This window comes from Meleagris gallopavo, chromosome 3, assembly GCF_000146605.3.
Source record: "Meleagris gallopavo isolate NT-WF06-2002-E0010 breed Aviagen turkey brand Nicholas breeding stock chromosome 3, Turkey_5.1, whole genome shotgun sequence".
Classification (NCBI taxonomy): Eukaryota; Metazoa; Chordata; class Aves; order Galliformes; family Phasianidae; genus Meleagris; species Meleagris gallopavo.
Window position 1 is genome coordinate 53,424,562 of NC_015013.2, and position 26,744 is coordinate 53,451,305.

Below are 26,744 nucleotides of genomic sequence, written 5' to 3' on the forward strand. Positions count from 1 at the left end.
ATGGCGGGTTCAAGTACACTCTCAACAAGTTTGCCAGTGACACCAAGCTGAGTGGTGAAGACACAAGCGGTGACACGTTAGAGAGAAGGGATGCCATCCAGGGAGACCTCGACAAACTAAAATAGTGGGCCCATGTGAACCTTATGAGGTTCAACGTTGCTAAGTGCAAGGTTTTGCACTTGGGTCAGAGTAATTCCGGATGCATATGTGGATTGAGAGAAGAACTCCTTGAGAGTGGCCCTGTGGAGAAAGACCTGGGAGTCTTGGAGGATGAAAAACTGGACGTGAGCCAGCAGTGTGCTCTTGCAGCCTGAAAGGCCAGTGTTGTCCTGGGCACCATCAGAAGAGAGGTGGTTAGAAGGGCGAGGGAGGTGATTGTCCCCCTCTACTCTGCCCTCGTAAGGCCGCATCTGGGGTACTGTGTCTGGGTCTGATGCCCTCAATACAGGAAAGACAGGGAGCTGTTGGAGAGAGTCCAGAGAAGGGCCACAAAGATGATCAGAGGGCTAGAGCACCTTCCCTATGAAGACAGGCTGAGGGAGCTGAGCATTTTCATCCTGGAGAAGTCTGCAGGGTGACCTTATTGCAGCCTTGCGGTGTTTAAAATGTGATTATAAACAGGAGGGGAATCAACTTTTTACAAGGGTAGACAGTGATAGGACAAGGGAGAATGGTTTTAAGCTCAGTGGAAGGTTTAGACTGGACGTCAGGGAGAAGTTCTTCACAGAGCAGTGAGATGCTGGAACAGGCTGCCTAGAGAGGTTCTAGATGCTCCTTCCCTGGAGGTTTTCAAGACCAGTTTGGATGGAGCCTGGGGCAACCTAGTCTAGTACCACACCTGGAGGTTGGTGGCCCTTTTTGTGGAAGGCAGGGTTGGAATTCTGTGACCTTTGGGGTCCCTTCCAACCCAAGCCATTCTATGATTCTGTGATATTTCACTCCACTTTTCTTACAGCCTAAGTGTATCTTGTAGACACATTTTGTGTGGACAGTCCCTTAAGAAGCTCTATTTTAGGTTGGTACCTTTCCTGCCTAGGAGGCTGCTCATCTGAACAGGATAGTTCTTAGTCTTTTATTCTAGGGTCAAAAAATCATGAAAAAGAAAATGTGCAAAGATTCAATTGAACATTTCCTTGAAATGTGTGATGGAATTAATAATCAGCCTTGTGTTTAATAGGCCATATTGTAGTTGTGCAACAATACTTCTTGGGTTCGACATAACAGCCAAGAAGGAGAAACATTTAATTAACAACCTACTCATCTCCTTTCTGAGATTCTTTGAAAATGTTATGAGTGACACACAGCAGTAAGATGCCTAAAGGCAGTGTGTCACATCCTGACCCTGTTTTGGTCCCTTTGAGCTGCTTTTGTGTGTGGAATAGCTACCAGTCAGCTTTTACTTGTATCTCCTGGACAACTGCTCTGGAAATCTTGCCGAATCTTTAAGTTGTAACAGCCAGGACCACACAGTGTGAGCCAGAGGGCTGACTATTTGAGATCTCCAGCGCTGAGAACACACATCTATGAATTGGAGGATGCCTCAAACTCCTTGCAGTATTTTTGCTTCCTTCTGCTGGTTGCTATCAGTCTATTACTTACGGCATAATATTGTTTCTAATTTGGTTTGCTGGCAATACCTTATTCTGATCTGGCGTGTCAGCCAAAGTTATTTGTTAAATATTAAAATTAGATGAAGGTTTTCATCCTGTTGGAGCCTGGCGGTTGTCATTTAGCCTGCAGCTTGACCAGATTGTTCTTCAAAGTGACAGACACAGTAGGCTGACTACTTCTTGCCTTCCCTCACAAAAGTCTTTTAACACCTACCTCTTCTTGCCCACCCCTCACTACCCTCCCTTCAAACGAGATAGCCTTGGAAATAATTTATGAGTCAACTGCTGTGTTCTTTGTATTCTCTGCTTTCCCTGTTATGAAAGATAGGTCATATTCCATACAAATGTTGCTGTTATTCTCTTCCACTAGGGGCTCAAGATCTGGATCGCATTCGTTTGTCCACCTACCGAACAGCATGTAAACTTAGATTTGTTCAGAAAAAATGCAACTGTAAGTATGTCAGCACTTTCCTATACTATTGGTAGTATATTTCCATTACATTACAGTCTGTCTTTCAGATCAGTCCCAAAAGGGGTTGTTGGACCTGGCATGGCAAAAGACACCAATCAGAGTGCCTGGGAAGATTTCAAATACTGGCCTGTTTATATAAGGAGCTTGTCTCTCACATGCCCATGATTCAGTCACAGAAGCACTGGTCTTCATGCAGGCTGCAGCTTTAATTAACATGAATGCTAACTGTGTTCTCCAGTTTTCTTTTAAGTAATACTTGGGGGTTTGAGCAGTCATGCAAATTAAGCGTGATAGCAACTCTGTGATGGAATAAAGGTGATTCTGTTCCTTGTCTGGGGTGCAGCAAAGTATGTGCAGTATTAGTCAGCCCTGTTTTTTCCAGAACTTCTAATTCCCGAGAAGTTACCCACTTGATTAGTGATCTTTTTAGCATTTTTTCTGAGATCTAGTCTCTCTTCCTTTACTGTTTCAATTTCTATTAGCACATTCATGAGAAAAGCTATAAACTTTAATGGATTTCAATGCATATAAAACCTGTTACGGATTGTATCATTTATTCTCCATCTAAAATATTGTTCAAATATGTAGAATGATGAGTTTTGGTTTATGTGTTACACTGAATCTTTCTACACTAAGTTTAATGAAACCCATCCTACCTGTGGAAGATCTTGTTGGCAGAAACAGAAGGAGGAGGACGAATGCAGGGAGAGCAGGTTTTTTGGTGTTCATATCTAAACTAGAATGACAGCCTGGCTGCGCTTGTGCTATGCACAGTGATAAATGCATTAAGAAGTGTTCTGTTGATAGGGATTAACCCCTTGGAAGGGAGTTCCAGGTTTTGAGGTTATACCTGTCTGTTTTACAGAAATGTTTAATTCATGCTGTCCATACACACTACAGGGACAAAGCTGTGACAGAAAAGTCTTTTGAGAGTGTTTAGTAGATTATTAACTAGTTAGTCTTTCCGTCACTTCTGCAGTATGTTTCTCATATTTTGAATTTGTAGTTAGCTGAAGTATGAGTTGACAGATTAGTACCATTTTGCAAGCAGACTGCCAGACACAAAACTTAGGAGGGGCTTAGTACCTACACAGCAGCTACCCATTCAGGAGACAGTGCATTGAAAGACACTATTATGCTGTGTTCAGTTGTTCGTTTTTAATTTTTTTTTTTAGATTTTGTGTTTAAAAGGATGAAATTTCCACTTCGTTTTCATAGTAACAGTTCAATAATCTGAAGTGACCAAAATATCTAATTAAGTTGACACTGATAGCAAAGATGCAGCACTAATTGCTTTGGTAACTGTATGCAGAGAAAATGAAAAGGCTTAAGAATGAGATAGCAACATTGTTGGGTGTGGCTGACTGGCTAATAATATTGGTTGTTAATCTCAACTTTATTCCTTCTAAGTGTGAACTGCTTCTGTGGAACTATTCTTTTTGTTCTTTGTATTAGAATTACAGAATCACACAGAATGGCCAGGGTTGAAAGGGATCTCAAGGATCATGAATCTCCAACCCACCTGCCACATGCAGGGCCACCAAACTCCCTATTCAATACTAGACCAGGCTGCCCAGGGTCCCATCCAACCTGGCCTTGAACACCTCCAGGGACGGGGCATCCACAACCTCTCTGGGCACCCTGTTCCAGCACCTCACCACTCTCTCTGTAAAGAATTTCCCTCTGACATCGAATATTAGAGAACCAATGCACACAGCCTTCAGTTGACCAGTCTGTACTGAGTCCCTCATGGCAGTAGTTGCCTTCTGGCTGTCATTGATAAGTGGTTTAGTGGCCTACATCAAGAGTCACACTGTATCAGCCCTTCCTGGGGAAAAAAAAAAGTCTTAAACAAAAACATCCTAGGAATTACCAATAATTTGTCTTGCTCTAGATCAGGCTGAATTGAGCATATATTTTCACCATAAAGTACAATTTTCTTCTCATTTCTGTCTGACTGCTGCTCTCCCACATAGCTTTCTCTCACTGGTAAGAAGAGGACTCACTCATTCACTGTGCAGTGGTGGTCCAATGCAGAGCTTCTAAACATAGAGCACAGAACCTGCACTGGTCTGAAATGGTTAATGTCTGACCTCTGACTCATGTTAGTGACTCTTGTTTCCTACAGAAATCGTCATTAAGCTCTACTCAGTACTAAGATTGGGAGAAAAAAAGTGACCTAGGGAAAAAACTTTGTTGTATCTGAACTCTTTTATATACAAGAGAATATAAGAAGGAAAAGCTCAAAGGCAGTCGCACTCTACTCTTGTGCATGTCACCTTCTGTCACCCAAGCCATCTTTATCTTCTTTCAGCTGTGCTCTCCTGCCCTGCCTTGACCAGCTTCTTGCTCAGTCACTGTGGCCCAGACTCACTGGGAAAAAGAATTGCTTGGAAAAAGTATGTGTAAGGGGTTCTTTTAAAGAACTAATTTAATAAATTGCAGAGAGCTGCTCTTGGCTGCAGGCTGGAGATGTATGAGGATGGAAGCAAAGAGCTGTTCAAAGTGCCAGAAGTGGCTCTTCCAAGAAAAGCAGAGGTTTTATTAACACAGGTTTTTTTTTTTACCCTGAGGTGCGCATTAGTATGGAACACTGTGTGACAGTCCTAGGATATCAGGTGGCTGTGCTTATCACAAACAATGCAGTGCTCGTTTCTGCATCCTCTAAAGCAGGCACACTCAGAGGGTCATCTCCCTGCCATCCACTGTGAAGTCTTCTCACTATCAAAGAGTATTTTGCTGAAACCTACGTCATTAGGGTGGGTTTTACTGGTGATGTGAGTACTGTGTAACGGGTTAAGGTGCATTGGCAATCTCAGAGCTGTTCTCTGCAGTATTTCTCCTTAAGCTATTCAAATCATGTGGCCTAAAGTTATAGAGAAGGTGGTAGTTTACCACCATTTACCAGAACACCACTGCATATGTTGTGCTCTGAATACTAGCACTTGTTGATCAAATTAATCATACCATTGAATTATTTCACTTTCTCAAGAGGAAGATACCTCTAAAGATATTTTAAAAACATCCTTCAAAACTGTACGTATTCTATAAAACTTTAGGAAAAGAAGTGAAGAATATTCCTTCCATAAAAATCTGTCTGAGCACTTAAACCAACAGCCAGTTTAAATAAAATCAGCAGTGTGAGAAAAAAATCAATATCAGTCATTGCTGTTATTTGTCAAACAGAACAGAATTGAATCCAGTCCAACTTCGTTCTTCAGAGAAGCAACAAATTCTTCATAGCAGTAAGAAAATATGTGCATAAATATGAAAAAAATGCAGTGCTGTTTTTTAAGGAGAGCTTCCTTCAGATTTAAGTATTCTTTTTTCCTGTGTTGATGCTATCAATAAATAACAATAACATTGACAAATTATTGGGGCATACCTCTGAACCTGCTAGTACCCAAATGTGAGATGCAAACATATAACATCCAAAAATAAGAGACCTACAAAATTCTGCATGTGTGCATTCTGAAAGCTGGGAAGCTTTACTACTGCAATATGAATATAAATTCATTTTGTGCTTACCTATTTCTGATGACAATTTCTAAGCATAGAAGTAATGAAAAGACAAACTCTAGATAATGTTCAGTATAGAAAGAGATGATTAGGTGCTACTTGCTTATTAGTTTGCACATCTTCTTACAATAGCAGTGGTCTTCTCTTAATCATAAAGACCAGCACAAGATGGAGATCCTCTACTGTAAAAAAAAAAGAAAAAGAAAATCTTAAGAACTTAAGATGGGGGCATGAATAATTTCAAGTGAATTACAAGAGTCTTGGAGAGACAGACCCCAGAGAATACCCTCCTGGAGGCTGCACCATCTTCAGATCTAAGAATGTAAAGCAGGAGCCTGTCAGCTGACTGTAACTGCTCTCAGGGATCTTCATGTTGAGTATAGTCTCAAGAATAGCAATGCTCTAATCATCTGAGCTTAAATTTCATTATTTGGGATGATAATAACACAGAGGAAGCAGGTGTGGAAACCTGATCAAAAGTACAGTATGTCTGTGCTGTATAAAATGCAGCTGGCTAAACTTCATCTATGTTTTCTAGTGTGTGAAGGAGACCCACTGTTAAGGAGAGAGATAGGAAAGCCACAGGTGAGCACTGTGAGGTCTGTAGCAGTCACAGAACTCAAACCCTACAGACTGATGTTTCTCAAAGCTGGGCATTAGGGTATTGTCCTTCACTTGACCTTCTGTGTGTTGAAGCAGGTTTTGAAACATCCAGCGTACATTCTTACCATGTAAGGAAGATGCCATCTTGACAGTGTTGACTTAAAGCTGTTTATCCATAACAATCAGACACACAAGAGTAGTAATGCTTTCCTAAAAGAAGGTGTGACTGTCCAGTTATAATGCAGCTGCATTTATCTTTCAACATTCACTGGTCTTCAGGAAACACCGAAAAATTATGATTCACAGTAATCCCCAGTCCTCCTTGTTCTGTTGGTTTATTAAAATCCAATTGTTTATACAGAGAAACAATCTGAGATGAAATGTCATGTTAACATGCAAATTCCCTCTGGGCTATGGTGGCAGCAGGAGTAGAACATAGCAACATATCGTAATCAAAACCATTATACAATTACACATCACTCACTTGTACAGAACTGTACAGCTGGAAAACTGCTTCTGTCCTCAGTGAACTTCTGAATGTGTTGTGAGGTTTTTCTATGAGTCTAGCTGCAGAGAGCACGTTTTGCTGATTTCCCTAGATCAGAATAAATCATTGGCAGTTGAAAGCTTGAACCTGAAGCCATGCCAATGATTATAATCAGACGCTTAGTTCAGACAAAAAGGAAGCTTTTTTTTCCTCTTGTGATTTAATCCCAGCACCTTAGGGTTTTGGAGTCTTTGCCTGTGATATTTTTCTGTGTGAGTGAATTTGGTTTGGTTTGGTCGTCTTATCCAAGTTGTAATACAGCTGTTTCCATACAAGGAGTGTAGCTGCTATGGCTGCGATGGAGACTTTGTGAGTGTCCAGGGCAGCTTCCTCCACCTCTACCCTGCTCTTCCTCCTACCTCCTCTGGGCTTAAGCAGTCACAGCCAAGCATGGAGGCATGTCAGCTTAATTCCATGTCAGCTTAATTCCCATACATGCTCCCGGGTGCTTCTCTGATCTGATCTGCCTTTTTACATTTGTTTTAAGTTAGAATCATTTCTCACCCTCTTGAAATATAATAATTTCCCACTGAAAATGAATGACAGTTATTGTAAACACACTATTTTTAGACACTTTTCTTAAAGCTTTTTACCTTCTGTGCTCTTATACCTTCTGTAATGCTGCTGGAACTGGTTTGTCTTAGAAACTGGCAATTTGGGTATAAAGTGATGTAATCGGCCTTTGTGAGCTACTAGCCCCTGTCAGGATGGCAATCACTTTTAAGAAAAGCTTTGGTTTTATTAAATCAAAGTAAAATTACTAGTGAATGCTGTCATTGTCTCTTTTTTTTTCCTGTACTGGACTAACGCTTAGAAGTATTTAAGCTTTCCCATTTTACTTGCCATTCCCCACAAAATGAAGTGTTGCAGTATGTGGTCCTTGTAGTAAAAGGAAAGGGTATGAAGATATGCAAGTCTTGATTCCGCAGGGGAAATGGTGCTGTGACCTTTGTTTTACCCCAGTGGCCTAGGAAGGCATTACTGGATACGGTTTCAACTTTCTGTTCTGCATGAGAAAATGTGCTTTGGTCTTAACTATCAAAAAAGTTATTTTTTGGGGAACACAGCAGGAGGGTGTTCAGAAGTGTCCAGGTCTGGCCTGTTGATAAACATCATCAAATCTTTCATCTTTATATTTTAATTGATGCAGGAATTGCTTCTCTTTAATAAGACATAGAATCATAGAATCTTGCCACCATAATAGAAAGCTATTATTTCTTTGATTAAGGAACTTCATTTTCTCCAGCATGAAGTGGAGTCCACAAGAAATGTTTGATAGTGTGCAAGAATCCCATGAAGATCTTTGTTGTGGCAGTATTGTGCCTTGTAGTTCTCAAGGACTGTATAGCCTGTGCACTTCTGTGCTTGCCCCTCATTCTTTCTTTTCTTCAGATGACCATCACAAGCGGAACCTCCAAATTATCATAATTGTAGAGTTGTTTAAGTTAAATAACTTAATCCCCCAACATTGTTGGGTTCTGTGGTTAGTGTTCTGTTCTCATTGTAGGTTTTTATCATGTTTTTCATTCCATCCTGTAAGCAATAAAGCACAAGATGGTTTCTGGCTGGGTCACAGAGCAGTCAAGCTGAATGACAAGTAATGTTGCCTACTTGAGAAGTGTAAAAGGTCTGCTTCGCTGCAATTTGAAACATTATTTCCAGGGAAAACACTCTGCCTCTTGAATTTTTTATCATGGCACCCTTATATTCTTCTAAACTCTCAGTAGCAGTCTTCTGGGATATTTGCTTAGAAATCTTATATTTTTGTTGTTGTCATTGTTGACCCTCTTGGATATTCTACAATCTGCTTATTAGTATTACTAAGTTAATGTAGAGGCCTGAGGTTTTTTGTTTTCTTATTTAAGAAAACTGAGACTTAGTCATTCTTGTAGCTCCTGAAGATATAGCTTTAAAAAAAAATGAAGAAGAAATAGCACTTTATATTACATTGCTATATTACAAGAACATTGTGTAAGTTACTAATTCTGGTATCCTGCAGTACTTGGATAATGAAAAGAAAGATGAGCTAATGATTTTGAAAACTTTTTTGTTCCTTTGTCTTTACTAGCGACTTGGAGACTAAATGCTCTTGGAACTGCTAGTACCATCCCATATGGGTTTCCAGGCAACTATGGGAAAAAGATGCATATATTATACATTTTGCATTATGCATCAATTATTTAATCAAAAGTTCAAAAGGGCTTGATTTAGCATATTCCCTGCAGACAAATCCTTCATAAAGATTTTAGGCTGTAAGTGTTCATTCACAGCACAATATCTTGAAAATGGTTTCAGATTTTCTTCTTTTAACTGTAAAAGTTTGTTAATGTGCTTGACAGATCCTAATACCTGTCATATAAGCTGTATACTTGACATGTTCCACAGGACTGATTGCAGTTCAGCCTTCCTTCGATGTTGGCACAAAGTGGACTGTTATTACGTGAGGGATTGCAGTGTCTCAGATCCCTGATTATTTGCTTTTAAAGGCTGCCATTGCAATTCCATCTCATTCATGATTAGCATAAGAACTGTCAGTGGACATTTGGAATTCATTTCAGTGTCAAAAAGAGTGAAACAAACAAGGCTGCATATCTTAAACTCTCAGGTCTTTGCGTGCTCCCAGACTGATTTTTCAGCCACACCCATTATTCCAAGTAGCTCCTGTTAAGAACTGAGTTGCAGAAAATTGTCAGCTAATATTACTTTGTCCCTTGCAGAGGAAGATGTCTGGATTGGCATCCTTTGAGTCAGAAGTTGGCAGGCACATAGATAGGCCACGTCCCCAGTACACCTACAGGCTGCCCTCCACGACACCAGTGACTCAGCCTCAGTTCTATGCAGACAGCTTTGTAATTGGATCACAGCTGAAAATCTTTTCTGACTGACTTCCTGAATTCTGCTACAGCTGCCGTTCCCTGCATTATCTCTGATGGCTGTTCTGATACAGGTTTGAGATTGAGACTGGGCAGTCTGTTCAGTTCACCAGCTGCTGTCTCTGAACATCTGTTCCTGGTGTCAGGCATTAGTCACCTTTGACCCAGCATGCTTTGGTTTAGATATCCAAAACCAGAAAATGCATCCTATTTCACATTGTTCCTCCTAGGGAAAATTCACAACGAAAGAAAATAAACAATTACTAACTTAGTACTCTTCTAGATATTCTGAAAATTGCAAAATGCACACACATGCAGACATGCAATCTCATGAAAACAAATGGGTATCTTGGTGATAATAGAATTGCTGTATTGTCTGGGAGCTGCTTCTGCTTCACGTGAGAGCTTTTACTTCTTTTGCCCTCTTGTGTTTTTCCTTCTGTAGCTATATTTTTAAATCTCCGCCATCATCATTTCTCTGCCCCTTCTTCAGGATTACCTCATTACCTGTAGCATGCATTTTATCTCTGACTTCTCTGCAACTCTTACGCTTTTAACTGCTCTTTCCACTATTTCCCTGTTGGCTGCAAGAAGCCTGTCTTCAGGCACATTCTCTCTTACACTTGAGACTGTCTTACCCACATGGGTATTTTGCTGGGTTCTCCCGGTGTCATGTGAGTACCTCCATAAGGTGCCAGAATGCATTAAGCAGTGTGACTTCATGTCTGTCACGTTGGTCATTCTCTCAGCTTTTACCATTTGACATCATATTTATCCAGGAAAGGGGAAATAAACAAAATAGAAGTTTTCCTTGGAGCAGATAACAGTAAGCTGGGTAATTGCAGTACTTTGTTCCTAGGGAGCTCCAGTCCCTCATTTCAAACCTACTCTGCCTCTATTGTGAACTCAGAGCAGAAATTCTCGAGGAGCTATACATGAACTCCATCCATACCTGAGAGCAGAGTACAATTTTGAAGCCCTTGCAGAAAACTGTTTTTCTGAGAAGATAAGCTCCAGCGTTTTGTCCATGTCCTATAGCATTGGATTAAAAGTGTCCTTTTCCACAGCATCTGCTGAGTTGGATTTTGTTGAGGGTTGGTGGTTGGTTGGTTTGTTTGTTGCTGTTTTTTGGGTTTGATCCTGTCACATAGCTCTGAATAATGGCCAAGCACTATGCAGCTTTCCTGATCAGTTGTCTCCTCTGCAGTCTTTCCTAGGTGATCTCATGTATCTCCTGACCTTCCTCATTCCCTGCTTCATTCCCTTTCAGACTCCATCTCCAGTAACATTCCCAAATAAAACCGCTGTGGAGCCATCAGCAATGCTGGCTGTGTGTGGTGAATGTTCTCAGCAGCTGTGGGCTTCTTTAGGGTGAAGAGAGCAAGTAGTGTAAAGAAGGGAAGTCAGAATGTAGGGCTTGACCTCGTTTTTTACTGTAATGCACTGCTTCTGAAATTCCCAAAGTGTTTTTCCTTCTAAAACCATGTTCATTTGTATTCAGAGTTGAACCAAAAGACAATTTGTGTACCTCTAATAATATAGGTCAACTTCATAGTGCCCAGAATATTCAAAGAGAAGCTTGAGTTTAACTGTTACCTATTTTTACATACCAGCTGTACCTACTATCATTTTCTGTTAGTCTTAGTGGAAGATTTCATACGGCATATATACGGCTGCCAGGACAAATCGTGAGAACAGAAGATGTTGGCCATAAAAATAATTCCCCACCTTTAAAAGTGTGAAGAGACTGCATAATATATTGTCCTGAGTGTGTGCTGCTCTCACTATGATTATGGGATGCTACACAATGAACGTTCAGCTTCCCATCATTGACTTGTTTGTTATGTACAATAGCTTTGCAGAGACAGTTTTGTTTGTGCTGAATTAAACCACTGTGAGGCCAAATTCAAGTTAAGTTATACCTGTGATATTGTTGTTGGCTGTAACAGACTTGTAGCAGGGGAGCTGCCAGCAGTCTCAGACCCATCACTGGGTGAAGTGTGGCTAATTCCAGCAGAAGTTCTGGGGATATTCAGCCTTTACAAATTGAAAGTCTGCTGAATTCACTGACATTACTGTGTCATGAGGAAAGGAGTGAATCAGTCTCTTAGTATGTATTGTGTGAAGAGGATGAACTCAGTGTACAATAAATGAAGTAAATGCTAGTATCATAGTACATCTCTTGTAAAGGTGCTGATCTTCCTCAGATGTAGTTTTCCCTGTTTCATTCATGCCCATTTTACCTCGAAACTCTTTATTTTGTCTTGAATTTGTAGGATATCTTTAAGGATTGTGTGTGTAAAGGATGACAGCTAAGTGGCCATGTACATCGAGGCTCTTACTCCATCTAGGGGCCCTGAAAACATCATTAGAGAATTTCTGTCACACAGAGGAGAAGAGATATAGATGTGTGGTACTTCATCTAAATCCTGCTTATCTGTCATTTTACATTCTGTGTTTTTGCTTCCTTTTTCATTGTTGCTGATTGTTGAGCAGTGTTTGTGTTAACTGGAGCTTTTCTCCTTTTCCTGGCCTAATCCTCAAGTCTCTCTCCTTACGAAACGTGATGGTTTAGTGCATGGTTCCACAGATCACTGAAATAGGAACCACTGTAATTGCCACCTGGTTCTGGAGTTACGGTTTCTGAATGATTCAGCCAGACACTGGAGTGCTGGCTCTTGGGGAAGGCATTGCTTGGGGTATGAGTAACGGCAGGAGAGAAATGTTCAAAGATTATGTGAACACAGAGATAGGATTTGGTCAAATGTTCTGTATAGTTTGCATGAATTAGACATTGTCTCTTCAAATGAATTCAATATAAAGAAAAGGATCTTCAGGATACCAGGATCCATCTCAGAGCTGATTGTAACTCAGATACCAAAAGAGTTCTTAGGCAAATAAATTGTCCTGTTTTCAAATGTAATAGATGTTTAAATGTGAAAGTTTGAACCTGTGGCAGTAATGAGCACCTTCATTACCAATCTCAGCAAGGGATTAAATCAGGTTGGAGTCTGAACTGTCACTGTGACCTTAGCCATAAGATGTTTTTTTCACTTAAGTCCCATGTGCTACAGGAACATCCAACTTTATCGCAAGGCTCTCGCTATTAACAGCTGAGGTTGATATTGGGATTTTGTCCTCATAAATTAAGGGCTCCTACAGCTCTCTGGATTGGTCTTACCTCCTGAGAACAGAGGAGAGGGACATATATCGTCTCTTTTTTGTGTGTCACTTTCACATGTGGGGCACATGTTCTGGGGTATGAAAAATACAATTCTGCTATCAGCAAGTTTACTCAAGGATTAAGTTGAATTTAAATATTTCTCTAGTTATTTTTATTTTGATGAAAATTTTGTGGGCCAAATTCAGTCCATGTTACATAAGAAATGAATTAAATTAATATAAAAAGGATCAGCTTAACAATATGCTTATGTGCAAAATACTACTTTCATATTCAGGGAGATGTGCAGTTCCTCATTCAATAGCATTCTGTACCCTGTTGTTTACAGTCTTGCCAATCCTAAATTAAAAAAAGTTAAGAACAAAAAAATGACATGAGTCAAACTCTGAAAAGCAGAAGATGAACCGAGGAAGAGCTTTGTCTTCAAGCAGTTTTGAGTGTATAATAAGTGCTCGTTCTTTTTCTCTGACCTTTGTGGTATGACTGAACTTTAAAGGTTGCCATCGTAATGTCAACTTTTTTCTATGGCCATGAGAGAGGAAAGGGTTATAAAGACCTGTTAAGCTGAATATCTACTTGCCATCACGAGCTTCCAGTATCAGGGATTTTAAGGAAAGCAGCAGTTACTGTAAGAGCAGGGCTAATACTTTGTATTGTTAGAGCTGGTAACATATATTAATTCAAGTTTAGTGGGAAATGTAAGTAACTCAGCTTTTCAGCATTTGTATTCTCTTTACACTTGCTGCTTGCAGGTAACATGGTTAGAGCCAGGTGTAGGTCTCTTGTGGTATGGAGAGGTTCTGAGGGGTAGAGGGCAGCTGGAAGCAGTTGTACCGAAGAAAAGAAAAAAGTGGAGTTATTTAGGAGAATAAGATGTGGTATTAGTCAGAGTTGGCACTTGAAGAAACATATTTCCAGAGGAGATTTTATCACCGTAAAAAGGACACCCAACATGAAGATTATTCTGCCCTTTTTTTACCTCTTAGCATTATTTGCCTATCAAATGTGATAGCCTTTATAGGATGTTCACACTGTCGAATCTCCAAGCACATATTCAGCTAAATTCATGGACAAGGCAGTTTTCTGGGGACAGCAGTAGGAATACACAACCTTTGATTTGTGTTAGTTTGGTTGACGCTGTGCCAATACAGAGTTAAAATTTAATAGCCAATGTGTGCTGCATTTACTAAAATGCACCCAGTAGTGCCATCCTGTGGTCAAGGCTATGATGAACAGAATGCTTATGCACTTTGTTCTGCCTTTTCTTTAAAAGCTATTTTGCCTTGGATTATTGCACAGAAGCTTGTGCCAGGCTGTAAAATTATAGCTTTCTTCTCAGACACTCAGTCATTTCTGAACTTCTAGTATAATCTCATAAATAGGAGTGCTGGACCATGTTTTTTTCTTTTTCCTGGAAACGCTTTTTTGAAAGTTTCCATAATTCATTTTCTGTCACCAGTTAGGTATAACAGAGATGATGTTTTGAAAATCAGCTGCAGATACGGTATCACCCAATGCTGGAAGTTGTTTTACCTCCTTTTGGGAGTACAGAGACATCTTCCTAATGTATTTTTATTGCAGTATATTACAGAAGAATTATATCTAATTAGAATTTTGAAATGCTGTAGTTTTACTAATGAGATACAAACTCAGATGTAAGGCAAATTACCCTTATTTTAAGAGAAATGAGAAAGCTGTTCTGTATCATCCATGTTTACTGACCAAGTTTTGTTACCTCATATGCCCATTTGAAGGAAATACTTTGTCACGTTCAGGCTTGATTGCACAGTGCCTCAAATGAGGCGTTTCTTACTAGAATAGTGTTAGGGAGAGAGATTAAAAAATAAGGAAGATGAATAATCTAAGGGTACCATTGTCATTTTGGGCAGAATTTACAAAGTTTCTGGATATGGAATATAGATATCAGCAGGTCTGCTATTGACACGCTGGTCTTTGACTTATGAATGTGTTTAAGTTTTTAAAACAGTTAAGTGGTATATAATGTGTGGATTTAAGCTACGTGACTTCTACTAACAGAGCAGTGTTTTAACTGAGTGTTCTCTCCTGTTTGTCATAAAAACGTTAAGGAGCTTAGAGTTATGTTTTTTTCTTATTTTAATTTATGTATGTCATACTTTATTCAGCATTTCAAATAAATGATTTCCAAGTGTGTTTTAAAAAAAAAGGATCCCCTTTCCCAGCCGCTGGGTGAAAAGCAGTGGCAGCCGTTTCCCCAGCCCAGCGCTGTGGGATGCATTGCCCCCTGCTCTCCCTTACAGGATCGACTCTCATTAGCAGTGCTTGCTGGGGAGACTGTTGGCCTCCTCAGCCACCCACACAGAGCCCTTCTGTCAGTACAGGTGAGACAGAATAGGCGGGAAGAGACAGCAGGGGGAAGAAGGAGCTTTTATTGTAAATGTAATTAACGTAGATGATTATAATTTTACTGGAGATCTCCATGTGATCTTACACATTGGTGGCTTTACTGGTTGCCATATTAAAGATAAAAAGACCACATTTCAGCATATTGTTATCCTAGCAGTTCTTCCTCATTAATAGCACTTGGCCAAGTTGACAGGCATGTCCAACAGGACACATTTGTTTAATGTGCTGAGTGATCAGAATCTCAAAAGGCTTTAAAATAACTCACTTTTCACTCTGGGCAGAACAGTAGGTGAGGATACAAGAATGCAAGCCTAGAATTCGGACTGAAGAACTTTTAAAACTTTTTCCCTGAAATCCATCACCTCAGCTCTATATTTTGTCCTATAGATTTCCAGGCATCCAGCAGCCAGCTTTGGCAGCAATTTAGGAATACTGCCTGTGCATGCATTCTGTCCCATCATCCTGGTCATTAATGTTCCACAGCTTTGGCCCCAGTATTATGCCTCAGGGTATGCCATTAGTGACTGGCCTCCAGCTGGACCTCCAGCTAGACTTGGTGCCACTGTTAACAAGATTTTCAGCCTGGCGGTTCAGACAGTTTTCAGTGTAGCTCACTTTGCACTTGTCCAGTCTGTAGTTATTTTTTTCAGTGAGGAAATTATAGGAAATTGTGTCAGTAGCCTTGCTAGAGCCTTAATAAAGAATATCCACTGCTCTGTCTTGTCCAGGGAGGCAGTCATTTCATTGTGGAAAGCAAACAGATTGGTCAGGCATGATTTCTCCTTCATAACTCCATACTGACTGCTCCCAGTCGTTTTCTTGTCCTTAACAAGCTTAGAAATGACTTCAGGAAGATTTGCTCCATCCCCCTTCTGTGGACTGAGATGAAGTTTTAGATCGCTGGATCCTTTTGCTTGTTTTTAAAGAGAGTAACACCAACTTTCTCGCAGTTCTCAAGAACCTTGCCTTGTTGCCACAACCTTTCAAAGGTAATTGAGTGGCCTTGCTGTGACAACATCACTTGGCTCCCTCAGCACTTGTGGGTGCATCCCGTATAAAGTACCATGGACTTGTGAGTGTCCAGTCTGTCTAAATGTCCTCTAACCAGTTCCAGAACACCTCAACCAAGATTGTCATCCTCTTCTTGACTGTCCCACTTGTCACAGGGACCTGCATCTTCCTGAAGATGAAGCTTGTCAGTAAAGACTAGATAGGAAGGCTTCAAGAAGCATAGCCTTCCCCATGTTTTTTGTCACTAGGTGCCACACCCCGTTCAGCCTACGTTTTCCTAAGCTTGTTCTGCTGATGTGCTTATGAAAGCCTTTCTTGTTACCCTTCACATTCCTTGCCAAATTCAGCTTGAGTTGGGCAGTTTTTGAGAACTCGATTTCTACAAAGAAATACAGAAATGTTGTCTCTGGTTGCTCTAGATTATCAGTACCTCAGTGTATCATCCTCTTACAACCTTTCTTACTATTACACGGGGATACACATATTTCAAAAAAATTAAAGCATTTGGGGATCAGAATAGCATGTCTGTAAGTATTCTGAATGTTTTGTTACATGCTTCTTTAAGCTTGAAGTATTTACTCAGAATCGCTGCATCTACAAACTAGAAATCACATGAAGTAGCAGGAAGATGCAATTATAATTTGTGTGCGTACATATACACACACATACATATATATATATATATACACACACACAAATTATAATATATATATGTGTAATAAAAGAACTCCTGTGGCAACAACCTGGATGTCCACCACTCTTGAGTTTTTGGTAAGCAATGATGACCAGCCCAAGAGCTGTTAGTAGCTTGCAAAGCATTCAAAACTAGCTTAGGGCATGCCGTGCCTGTTGGATTAGCTGCCCAGCGGGTGCCCAGCTGTGCTGGAAGTCACTGTGCTGGATAAACTGTGTCTGGCAGCAGAAGCAGATGAGGGAGGTAGAGGAGAACATAGAAGACATTTCCAGGAGCAGGTTCAGATATTTGGGCAGTGAGCTTAGCCTGGGTGTGCCAGGCTATGGAGGGTGACATCTGTCGCCAGACATATCCAGCCAAAGAGTGGAATACCTCATTTTTAGCCAAACAGACCTAACACCCTGTTACATTTTCTTTTTCATGTAATTTGGCACCAGAAAATGTGAAGCCATCATAGTTGGCACTTTGGTCTGCATAGTGGTAGGACAAACATTAAGGCTTTTACTGAACATGCTGCAGCTGCTTGGTATGAGGGGCAGCGTGGCCACAAACAGGTGTTCTGTAGTGGGAAAACACCTTGTTCAGTGCTCCATTACCCTCCTGGCAGCAGAAAAGAGAAGTCAAGCAGAAAGAGTGAGTGACTTCCCAGGGCTTCACAACAGTGATGATGACAAATGGCTGCACACCCTCATTGGTGATGGATTCATGGATTCTAATCTGAAAGAGAAGAATCATCTAACATTTTATAATATTTGGGAGATTGCTAGACAAAGAAGCGTAGATCGTTCACTTCTAATGAAATCCACATTGAATACCTGCAGTACATTCAAGTGCCATTGATTTCAAATTACAGTGCTGGTATGTTTAAACTCAGGTGCATCTGTAAGAACTGTGCTGAACTAAAATTGTAATGAAATGTGTCCTTAGGCTTTTGAAATGATTTAAGTTAATACTTCTTTAAAAGTTTTTCTTAGATTCACCAACAAACACTGTCAAGGTAGAATTCTGTGGTAATTGTCAGTTGGGCATGTTTACTTTAGACACAGTTAGGCCTATTGTAAGTTAAGTAAATTTGAATTGATTATTAAAGCCATAATTTAGTTGCTTCCCTTGTTTGATTAAACACAGTCTTCTCTTCCATGTTCATTTAATAATAAATGGAAAGATAACATTGTAGAGTTCATGGTTCAGATGGAGTACAAAAAATACTGTAGAAAAGATTCTTTTTTTTTGCGTAAGTAAATTGGTTTAATCTTGAGAAGGCTTAAGCAGACAAACCCTTATTCTGTTGTTTTTGTTTTTGGTTTTTTTTTATTGTTGCTTTTTCCACTTAGAAGATAACTTCCACTACACTTTTCTTTTTTATGCTTGCTTCAGGCAACGGCATTTCTTGGCAGCTGATGTTTGAAGTAATCTGCCTCCTTTGAGATTAGTGATATATCCAAGATTATCTCACAGTTCTGTATCTCATGGTAACTATAAATAAACTGCATGATGGGAGGAAGATTTCATTTTTCACCTTATAAATAAATTTTAATTTCTTTGCTTTATGCTGAGTAAAAAAGGATAGTCCATCTCTTATCTCAGATATACTGAGATAAGTACTCAGTATACTCAAATATACTTTGTCTATACTGTAATCTACCGAACAGAAAGCTGCTTTTTAAGGATAGCCATTAAAATAAAAATGCATTGATTTCTTCCTAATGTAGAAGCTAAAGAACTCTTGGGAGAGAAAAGGAAGATCAAAATTGGTAAAATTGTCATATGCATTTATAGTAAGCAACATAATTTTGTCCAAACTTCTCTCCAGATTTATCAAGTACACCTCCTTCAAAAATCAGTCTCCTGACAGAGTTGTAGAATGGTGGAATTCTGTCCTGTGGCTTCTAATTCCTATTTTTCATTGTAACAAATTAGTAAAAAGCAATAGGAAAGGATGTTCTGAACACAAATAAAGGGAGAATGGCAGGATGTAAGTCCTCAGGAATGTCTAAAAGCTTTTTGGATAGAGGAAAATGCAAAACACTTTTCAGACTGAGACTGTGGTCTTCCATCCACACTTAAATGCTGCAGAGAGACCAATTCATTTACGATGTACTGGCAAGAGTCTCTCTCTCCAAATGCTGTTTTACCAGATGAAGTAGTTCACTGAAGAAAATAACGTTTGTTATTTGGAGTGTATTTCCATACATTAATCTTAATTCTCTGTGATTCAGGTTGTGCCTCCTCCAAGAATGCATTTGTTACTAATGATTGTTGTGTAGAATAAGAGAATGGCAGCTGTCTGTAGTGCTGTTCATCTACCCCTTACATGGCAGGGGTGGGTAGCTGTGAGAAGTCCCATGTTAGGTCAGAGCTAGTTCTAGCCTTCTCCAAAAGGAACCTGCCAGTGGCCAGATCTGAGCTTGTGTCTCTGAGAGAGCAGATTTCAGAGAGGGAAAAACACTGCAGCAGCAGCTGGGAGAGGAGTGATAAAGTGTGAGAGAAAAGCCCTACAGGCACCAAGGTCAGTGCAGAAGTCCCCTGCAGGCCATGGGTACCCCGTGGAGTTGATCTCCATGTGCAGCCTTGGAGGAGATCGCTGTGTGGTGGATGAGGCCTCGAGGAGGCACAGCCTGCAGAGAGCCACCACGAGAGCAGCCCCAGGTTCGGGCATGGAGAGGAGCCCATGATGGGGCAGAAGGGCTGGGGGAGCTGCTGCCCGTGGGAAGCCATATTGGAGCAACTCCTAAAGGCGCTGTGGTATGAACCTGTGTTGGAGCTGTGCTTGGAGAGCTGCAGCCTGTGGGAAGCCTAGACAGGATCAATTTGAGACGGACCCCACACTGGGGCAGGGGAGGGGAGAGACCATGATGGAGCAGCAGACTGAGCTCAGCTCCCATTCCCTGCCCTGCTTAGGAGAAGGGAGAAGAGAGTGAATGAGGGGAAGGTGCTTTTAGTTTGCTTTTAGTTCTCACTGCTGTTGTCTGTTAGCAATAGGTAATAAATTACATTAATCTCCCTATGCTGACTCTATTTTGCCCATAACTATAATAGTTGAGCAATCTCCCTGTCCTTATCAGCCCTTTTTCTTCTTATTTTATCCTATTCCTTTGAAGGAAGGCAGTGGGAGTTCAGCTGCCCATCAGATGAACCCACCACAGCAGTTTGCAATTGACGTTTGGCTGGGCTGTATATCTTTGAATCACCTTAACTCCGCACAGATGCTAGACATGAGCAGCTTTTGCTCCTGATGTGTAGTGGTAGTCTGGTGACTCTGTAGAAACAAATAGCAGATATCTGTAGCTTTGGATATCGTTTTGAGAAAGGGCATTTTTCTCATGTTGAAGGGTAATCCCTTTTTGTGGTATAAAAGTGGGCAAGGCAGCAAGAGCTGCCACAGTAGCCATTGCAGAAAGCTGAGATAAACCTACAGTTTGACTTTCTTGAAGGAATTAGGGCAGATTTTTGGAGAGAAAATGTTGTGTAGTACTTGTAAGCTGGTTACACTGAAAACTTCCTATCACCACAGTACTTAGAAATCAGATTCGGGTTTTATTGCACTACATGTTTTCCGAAGTAAGGAGAAATACCTTCTTCAATGAGATTAAGATAATCTGAGGGATGGGCAAATAAATGCATGGGCATAGTGGAGTGATGGAGAGGTGCTGAAAAATAAAATGGGAGGGAAGCAAGCTTATGGGAAGTTTGCAAGGTTAACATTCTGGTTTTGCATTGAAAAGGGTGTGACACTACAGATACTTTATTAACTGCAGTTTGAAACTGACGTAAGTTTCTAATAGTACAGATGGACAGAGTGGAGCTTATAAAGGCCAATGTTTGCCTCTGCTTTTTCCCACCCTAGCTAGGCAACGTGGTATAATACTTAAGCTTGCTTACTGCATAAGTACATTTTTAAAAAATAGGATTCTGAGTGATCAGTACCACCCGGATGCAGTCAGTGCTTGGTCAAGGGTCATGGTGGTGGCTATGGTAAGATCTGATAGCTTTTTATACAGATTAAATTATTTATTATTTGTATTTTCTATAAAACCTAATTATTCTAGGCCACATAACAGAACAAAAACAGAACAAAAAAGGCACCTTTCCTTACTATTTAAAGAACAAGGTGTGGGATTCATCTCAGCTAACCTTGCCAGCCCTAAGGTCACATCTCAGGTATGCTTGTTGTCGTATGCTTTGTAGTCAATGAAGAAATAGAAAAGCACCTTCAAAGCATCGTTCACCTCATCTGTCTCCAGTAGCTGATTTTAGATGCTTTTCAATTTACCAATTTTGGAGGGATTAAGCTTAGGTGGATGAGTTCCAAACTCTTGCCCATAACAACTAACTTGAGTAAAAGCTGGGGAAGTCCTCATAACAACAATTTAGCAAACTCTATTTGTAATTTTGAGCTAGAGATTTAAAGAGATGTTTTCAAAATTAGCAGATGTTAAAAAGTCTGGATCTTATCCATCTTTCATTTCCTTCTGCAGGAAGGAGCCTCTGTAAAATAAATTTAAAATTCATGAGTAAAATGAAAGATAAAATGGTGCAATAGGATTGTTGATTATTTGGCTTCAAGTGGAACCAAGACATTTCTGGGGAAAAAAAAAAAAAGCCAAGTAAAATTATTTATAGTATCAAATGCACAGCAGTTCTGTGAGACTAATACTTTATGGTAGGTGGGGGACGGTTGCTGCTATGCAGTTTCCACTAAATCATTTTCTTAGATGTGTGCCCTACCTTTGTGGCATACGAATGAACATCAGGACAGCCTGTGAGGCTTTCAAGTTAGAGGTAATGCTAAAAACAATATTTTTCACTTGAATGTGTTAGCGTGCTGATATTAGTCTCAATTCTGCTAGCCTCTGGATATTTCCCTTCTGAAAACCATCATCAAAATTAACTGTGGATGTGACTGTGTTATGAGAAATGTAGTATCAATGTGAAAAGAAATGCTGCAGGGACAGAAGTGAACCAAATAGAGAGCTGGTCAGCATTTAAACAGCTCTTCTTCCAAGCTCAGGATCGGTGCGTCCCTGTGAGCAAGAAATCGGGAAAAGGTGGCAGGAGACCTGTGTGGATGAGCAAGGAGCTCATGCGCAAGCTCAAAGGAAAGAAGAAGGTCCATGAAATGTGGAAAAAGGGTCTGACCACTTGGGAAGAATATAGGAATGTACTCAGGGCCTGCAGGGATGCAACGAGGAAGGCTAAAGCCCATCTGGAATTGAATCTAGCTAAAGTGATAAAGGATAATGAAAAAAGGCTTCTTCAAGTATGTTAACAGCAAAAGGAAAACTAGAGAGAATGTGGGCCCCTTACTAAGTGAGGGGGGTTCTGGTAACGGGGGATGCTGAGAAGGCAGAGATACTGAATGCCTTCTTTACTTCCGTCTTCAGTGAAAAGGCTCTCCCGCAGGAATCCCACACCCTGGAGGTTAGGGAGAGGGTCTGGGGAATGGGAGACTTCCCTTTAGTCAGGAAAGAGGACGTGCGTGAGCGCCTAGGCAGTACTAAGGTCCACAAGTCCATGGGACCTGATGGGGTGCATCCACGTGTGCTGAGGGAGCTGGCGGAGGTCATTGCCGAACCTCTCTCCATCATTTTTGAGAGGTCTTGCACAACAGGGGAGGTCCCTGAAGACTGGAGGATAGCCAATGTCACTCCGGTCTTCAAAAAGGGCAAGAAGGAAGACCCGGGTAATTATAGGCCTGTCAGCCTCACCTCTGTCCCTGGAAAGGTGATGGAACAGCTTGTGCTGGATACCATTTCCAGACAACTGGGAGAAAAGGAGGTTATCAGGAGTAGTCAGCATGGGTTCACCAAGGGGAGGTCGTGCTCGACCAACCTGGTGGCCTTCTCTGATGCTGTCACATGCTGGGTGGATGGGGGAAGAGCAGTAGATGTAATCTACCTTGATTTTAGAAAGGCGTTTGATACTGTCTCCCATGACATCCTTATAACAAAGCTGAGGAAGTGTGGGATAGACGAGTGGACAGTGAGATGGATTGAGAACTGGCTGACTGGCAGAGCGCAGAGGGTCGTCGTTGGTGGTGCAGAGTCTGGCTGGAGACCTGTAACCAGTGCTGTCCCCCAGGGGTCTGTGCTGTGTCTGGTCTTGTTCAACATCTTCATCGATGACCTTGATGAGGGGATAGTGGCCACCCTCAGCAAGTTTGCTGATGATACGAAGTTGGGAGGATTGGCTGACACGCCTGAAGGCTGTGCTGCCATTCAGCGAGACCTGGACAGGCTGGAGAGCTGGGCAGTAAGAAACCGGATGAGGTTCCACAAAAGCAAGTGTAGGGTCTTACAGCTAGGGAGGAATAATTGCATGCACCAATACAGGCTGGGGGATGAGCTGCTGGAGAGGAGCTCTGCAGAGAGGGACCTGGGCGTCCTGGTGGACAACAGGTTGGCCGTGAGCCAGCAGTGTGCCCTTGTGGCCAAAAAGGCCAATGGCATTCTGAGGTGCATTAAAAAGAGCGTGTCCAGCAGGTCAAGGGAGGTGATCCTCCCCCTCTACTCTGCCCTGGTAAGGCCTCATCTGGAGTACTGTGTCCAGTTCTGGGCTCCCAAGTACAAAAAAGACAGGGATCTCTTGGAAAGAGTCCAGCGGAGAGCCACAAAGATGGTGAAGGGCCTGGAGCATCTCCCCTATGAAGAAAGGCTAAGTTGAACTGGGTCTGTTTAGCCTTGAGAAAAGACGACTGAGAGGGGACCTGATCCAGGTTTATAAATATCTGAGGTGTGGCGGCCATAGTGGTGAGGCCAGTCTCTTTTCAGTGGTACGTGGAGACAGGACGAGGGGAAACGGACATAAGCTGAGCATAGGAAGTTTGGCACCGTAAGAACTTCTTTACGGTGAGGGTGACGGAGCCCTGGAACAGGCTGCCCAGGGAGGTTGTGGAGTCTCCTTCTCTGGAGATATTCAAGTCTCGCCTGGACGCCTACCTGTGCGATGTGGTGTAGGGAATCTGCTTTGGCAGGGGGGTTGGTCTCGATGATCTCTAGAGGTCCCTTCCAACCCCTACAATTCTATGATTCTGTGAAATATGCATGTGGGCAGGACAAGGCTTGTTGCGTTCTTCATTTCTCTGCACTGATCAGGTGCAGAGCTGCTTGAGGAGTACCCCAAGCAGCTCCAATGACATGATTTGTTGTCCTTTATATTCCCTTCTTCCACTGTCATGCTGCGGGCTTTTTTTCCACTTATGCTCATCCACTCTCAGATGATCAGCCTTTCCCTGTTTGTCCCTTCTTACTGGCCGCAATGTTGCTGATTTTACATCCTTATTCTGTATTTATGTTTGGATTGCCCTGGGAATTTCTGCCTTGGTCAGCAGTGCTGTTCAGCTGGTAACCCTGTTCGTGCTTTTTCTGGGTTTGCTATCTTGCTAGTGTAGCCTCAAGTTAAGGTTAGCCATCTGTGTGGGTATTTCTCCCTTTCTCCTATTCATTATGCCTTGTCATTGCTCACACTGCCACCTCTCAGTGTAGCTGCAGCCCAGGTTTGACAGTTGGCACACAAACCCCAGCACCCCCAAACTACTGGTGGAAGCACCTTCTCCTTCATCTCTTTTGTCTGTTGCTGGAGGCCAATCTCATGGCGTGCAGCAGTTGGACCCTGGTGGAAACCTCACAGTCAACCTTATGCTTTCTGCCTACCATTTCCCTCATAGTAAGGCCACAGAATAAGTGCAAGAGGGCCAGCCTCTTGCTGCATCTTCCAGCATATTGCTCTGTATTTCTTTCTTTGCTACCTTATGCTGGTGAGCCAGATTGGGAAATTCATTAACTTCTCTCCTGGACGAGACAGTAGCTTGCATTTTGGTGACGACTTCTGTCCTCTGCCTAATCTGTTTTCTGAGCTATGTGGAGAAGCCTCCTAGCAAGGAGCAGTTGTTATGTACAGCCTGTCTTCTCTAGGATTGTTCATCTCCTCTTTACTGAGATTACCTCAGTGGCAACTTGACAGTGAAAACTGCTTGAATGGGAATGGCTGCATTAACAGGATCTGAGTCTTACAATGGATTTGTTTTGGAGAATGTGCACTTCCTGAAAGACAGAAAGGATGAGTTCAGAGAGGCTGTGTGTTCGCACCCCTGCCTTCATTCAGGATGGCTCTCTGAAGGTGATTTCCTGACAAGGTCAAGCAGACAAGGTCGGCTGTAGAAGCTTCCTTTTAGTATAAAGGCCAAGTAAGCAGTTAGTGTAGTAACAATGGAACTACATCTTGCAATTTTTCCCAATTATTTGCTAGGGAGCAACAAGAAGAAGGGGAAAAATACCTTGTATAATGCCTCAGTAGTTGCTGCTGCTATTGCCACTTGCCTGTATGCTCTATGTTCCTCCTTGGGCTTGCAGCTTACATATGCAGTAGCAGGGCAATAGAAATGATATTTTTTTCTCCTGAGGTAGAAGTAAAGAAACCCAGTCATTGGAAAAATTCTAGACTAAGTGAACAGGCAGTCAGTGTAGTTTCATTTATCTAACTAGTATTGGCTTACATTTCTCTGCCATCAGACCGTCATGCCACGTTGCAGTCTGAGACCGTGCCTGCAAAGCAAGCAACTGAAAATATAATGATGAGGATTAGAATTCATTTCTATCCACGATAAAATGCATCTCCATCCAGATACAGGTTGCTCTTGATATGAAGACATATCACTATGCTAAGTAATAAAAACTGTACGGTAGTTCCTCTGGTAAAAAGAAAGAATTTGCACCCTGAATCTCATGATTTATCTCTTATTGAAATTTTTAGGAAAGAAGGTAATACTTAAGATTAAAAAAAAAAAAGAATTCTTTTAGTTGTGTTTAAACTAAATCTAACTTCTGAATGACTGTGCATTTCTTTTTGATTTTTGGTCCCCCGCTTCAAGAATTGCCAATTTGCAGCAAGCCTATCACACACTGTGTTACTGTAACACTGCTATGCAAACCAGATCTCTGTTTCGATACAATATGAGGGCTGAGCAGAGATTGTCCTTTCAGCTGTCCTTGCAGGCATAACCAGCCCCTGTGAAATTCAGCCTAGATCAGGAGATCAAGAGAGAGATTTAACAAATCATTTGGAAAATATATTTAGAAGACCAAAATGTGACTTCGGGATCACTCATTACATGTTCTCTATTTATATGTAGTTTTGTCTGCCCTGACTCAATTACAACTCTGTTTCTGTAAAATATTTTGCTTTCAGTTCAAATTGCTGAAAAGCATTTTCAAAATGTCAGTGTGTGTTAAGCACTTAGTATTCGTAGGTTCTCTTGAAAAGCCCATATGCTATGCAAATTAATATCTAAGAGTAATTTCTAAATGGGTATCCATAGAGACACAAATTCAGAAAAACTATTAGCATGTGTTTTCCTTCCAGTGGTTTCAGTGAAATACAGATTTTTGCTCGAACACTTCATACAATGAGGAGTGATTTCCTGAGCTGAAGTTGTACTCGTTGCAGATTGCGGTAACAGTATATGGTTTGTTTATTATGGATTTGGTTTTTATTTGCTCTTCCCTCCACAAAGTTGAATTTTCGGTGATGTATGCATTCATTTAATGTTTCCTGAAGCACCTCCTGCGTGATCATTTAGGAACGTGTCCCTCTGACTGTGTGTTGTCCCCTAGTGCACCTGGTGGACATTTGGAACGTGATAGAAGCCTTGCGGGAAAATGCCCTCAACAACCTGGATCCCAGCATCGAACTCAACGTGGCTCGCCTGGAAGCTGTGATTTCGACTATTTTCTACCAGCTCAACAAACGGATGCCGACGACCCACCAGATCAATGTAGAACAGTCCATCAGCTTACTGCTCAACTTCTTGCTAGCAGCCTTTGATCCGTAAGTCTGCTTTCATACCCCCAT

The 26,744-nt window shown here is 41.4% G+C and overlaps 1 protein-coding gene across 1 annotated transcript; it reads left to right on the forward strand.

Annotated features, from left to right (window-relative positions):
- Positions 1-26,744, forward strand: LOC104910337 (dystrobrevin alpha-like). The gene is made up of 3 exons (XM_010708910.1): positions 1-13; positions 1,981-2,061; positions 26,507-26,744. Exons 1-3 carry the CDS (start codon positions 1-3, stop codon positions 26,722-26,724), a joined length of 312 nt encoding a protein of 103 aa, XP_010707212.1. The 3' UTR covers positions 26,725-26,744.

Coding starts and splice junctions, on each gene's coding strand:
- LOC104910337 (XM_010708910.1), top strand. Junction 2,062..26,506: donor TGTTCAGAAAAAATGCAACT/GTAAGTATGTCA, acceptor GTTGTCCCCTAG/TGCACCTGGTGGACATTTGG.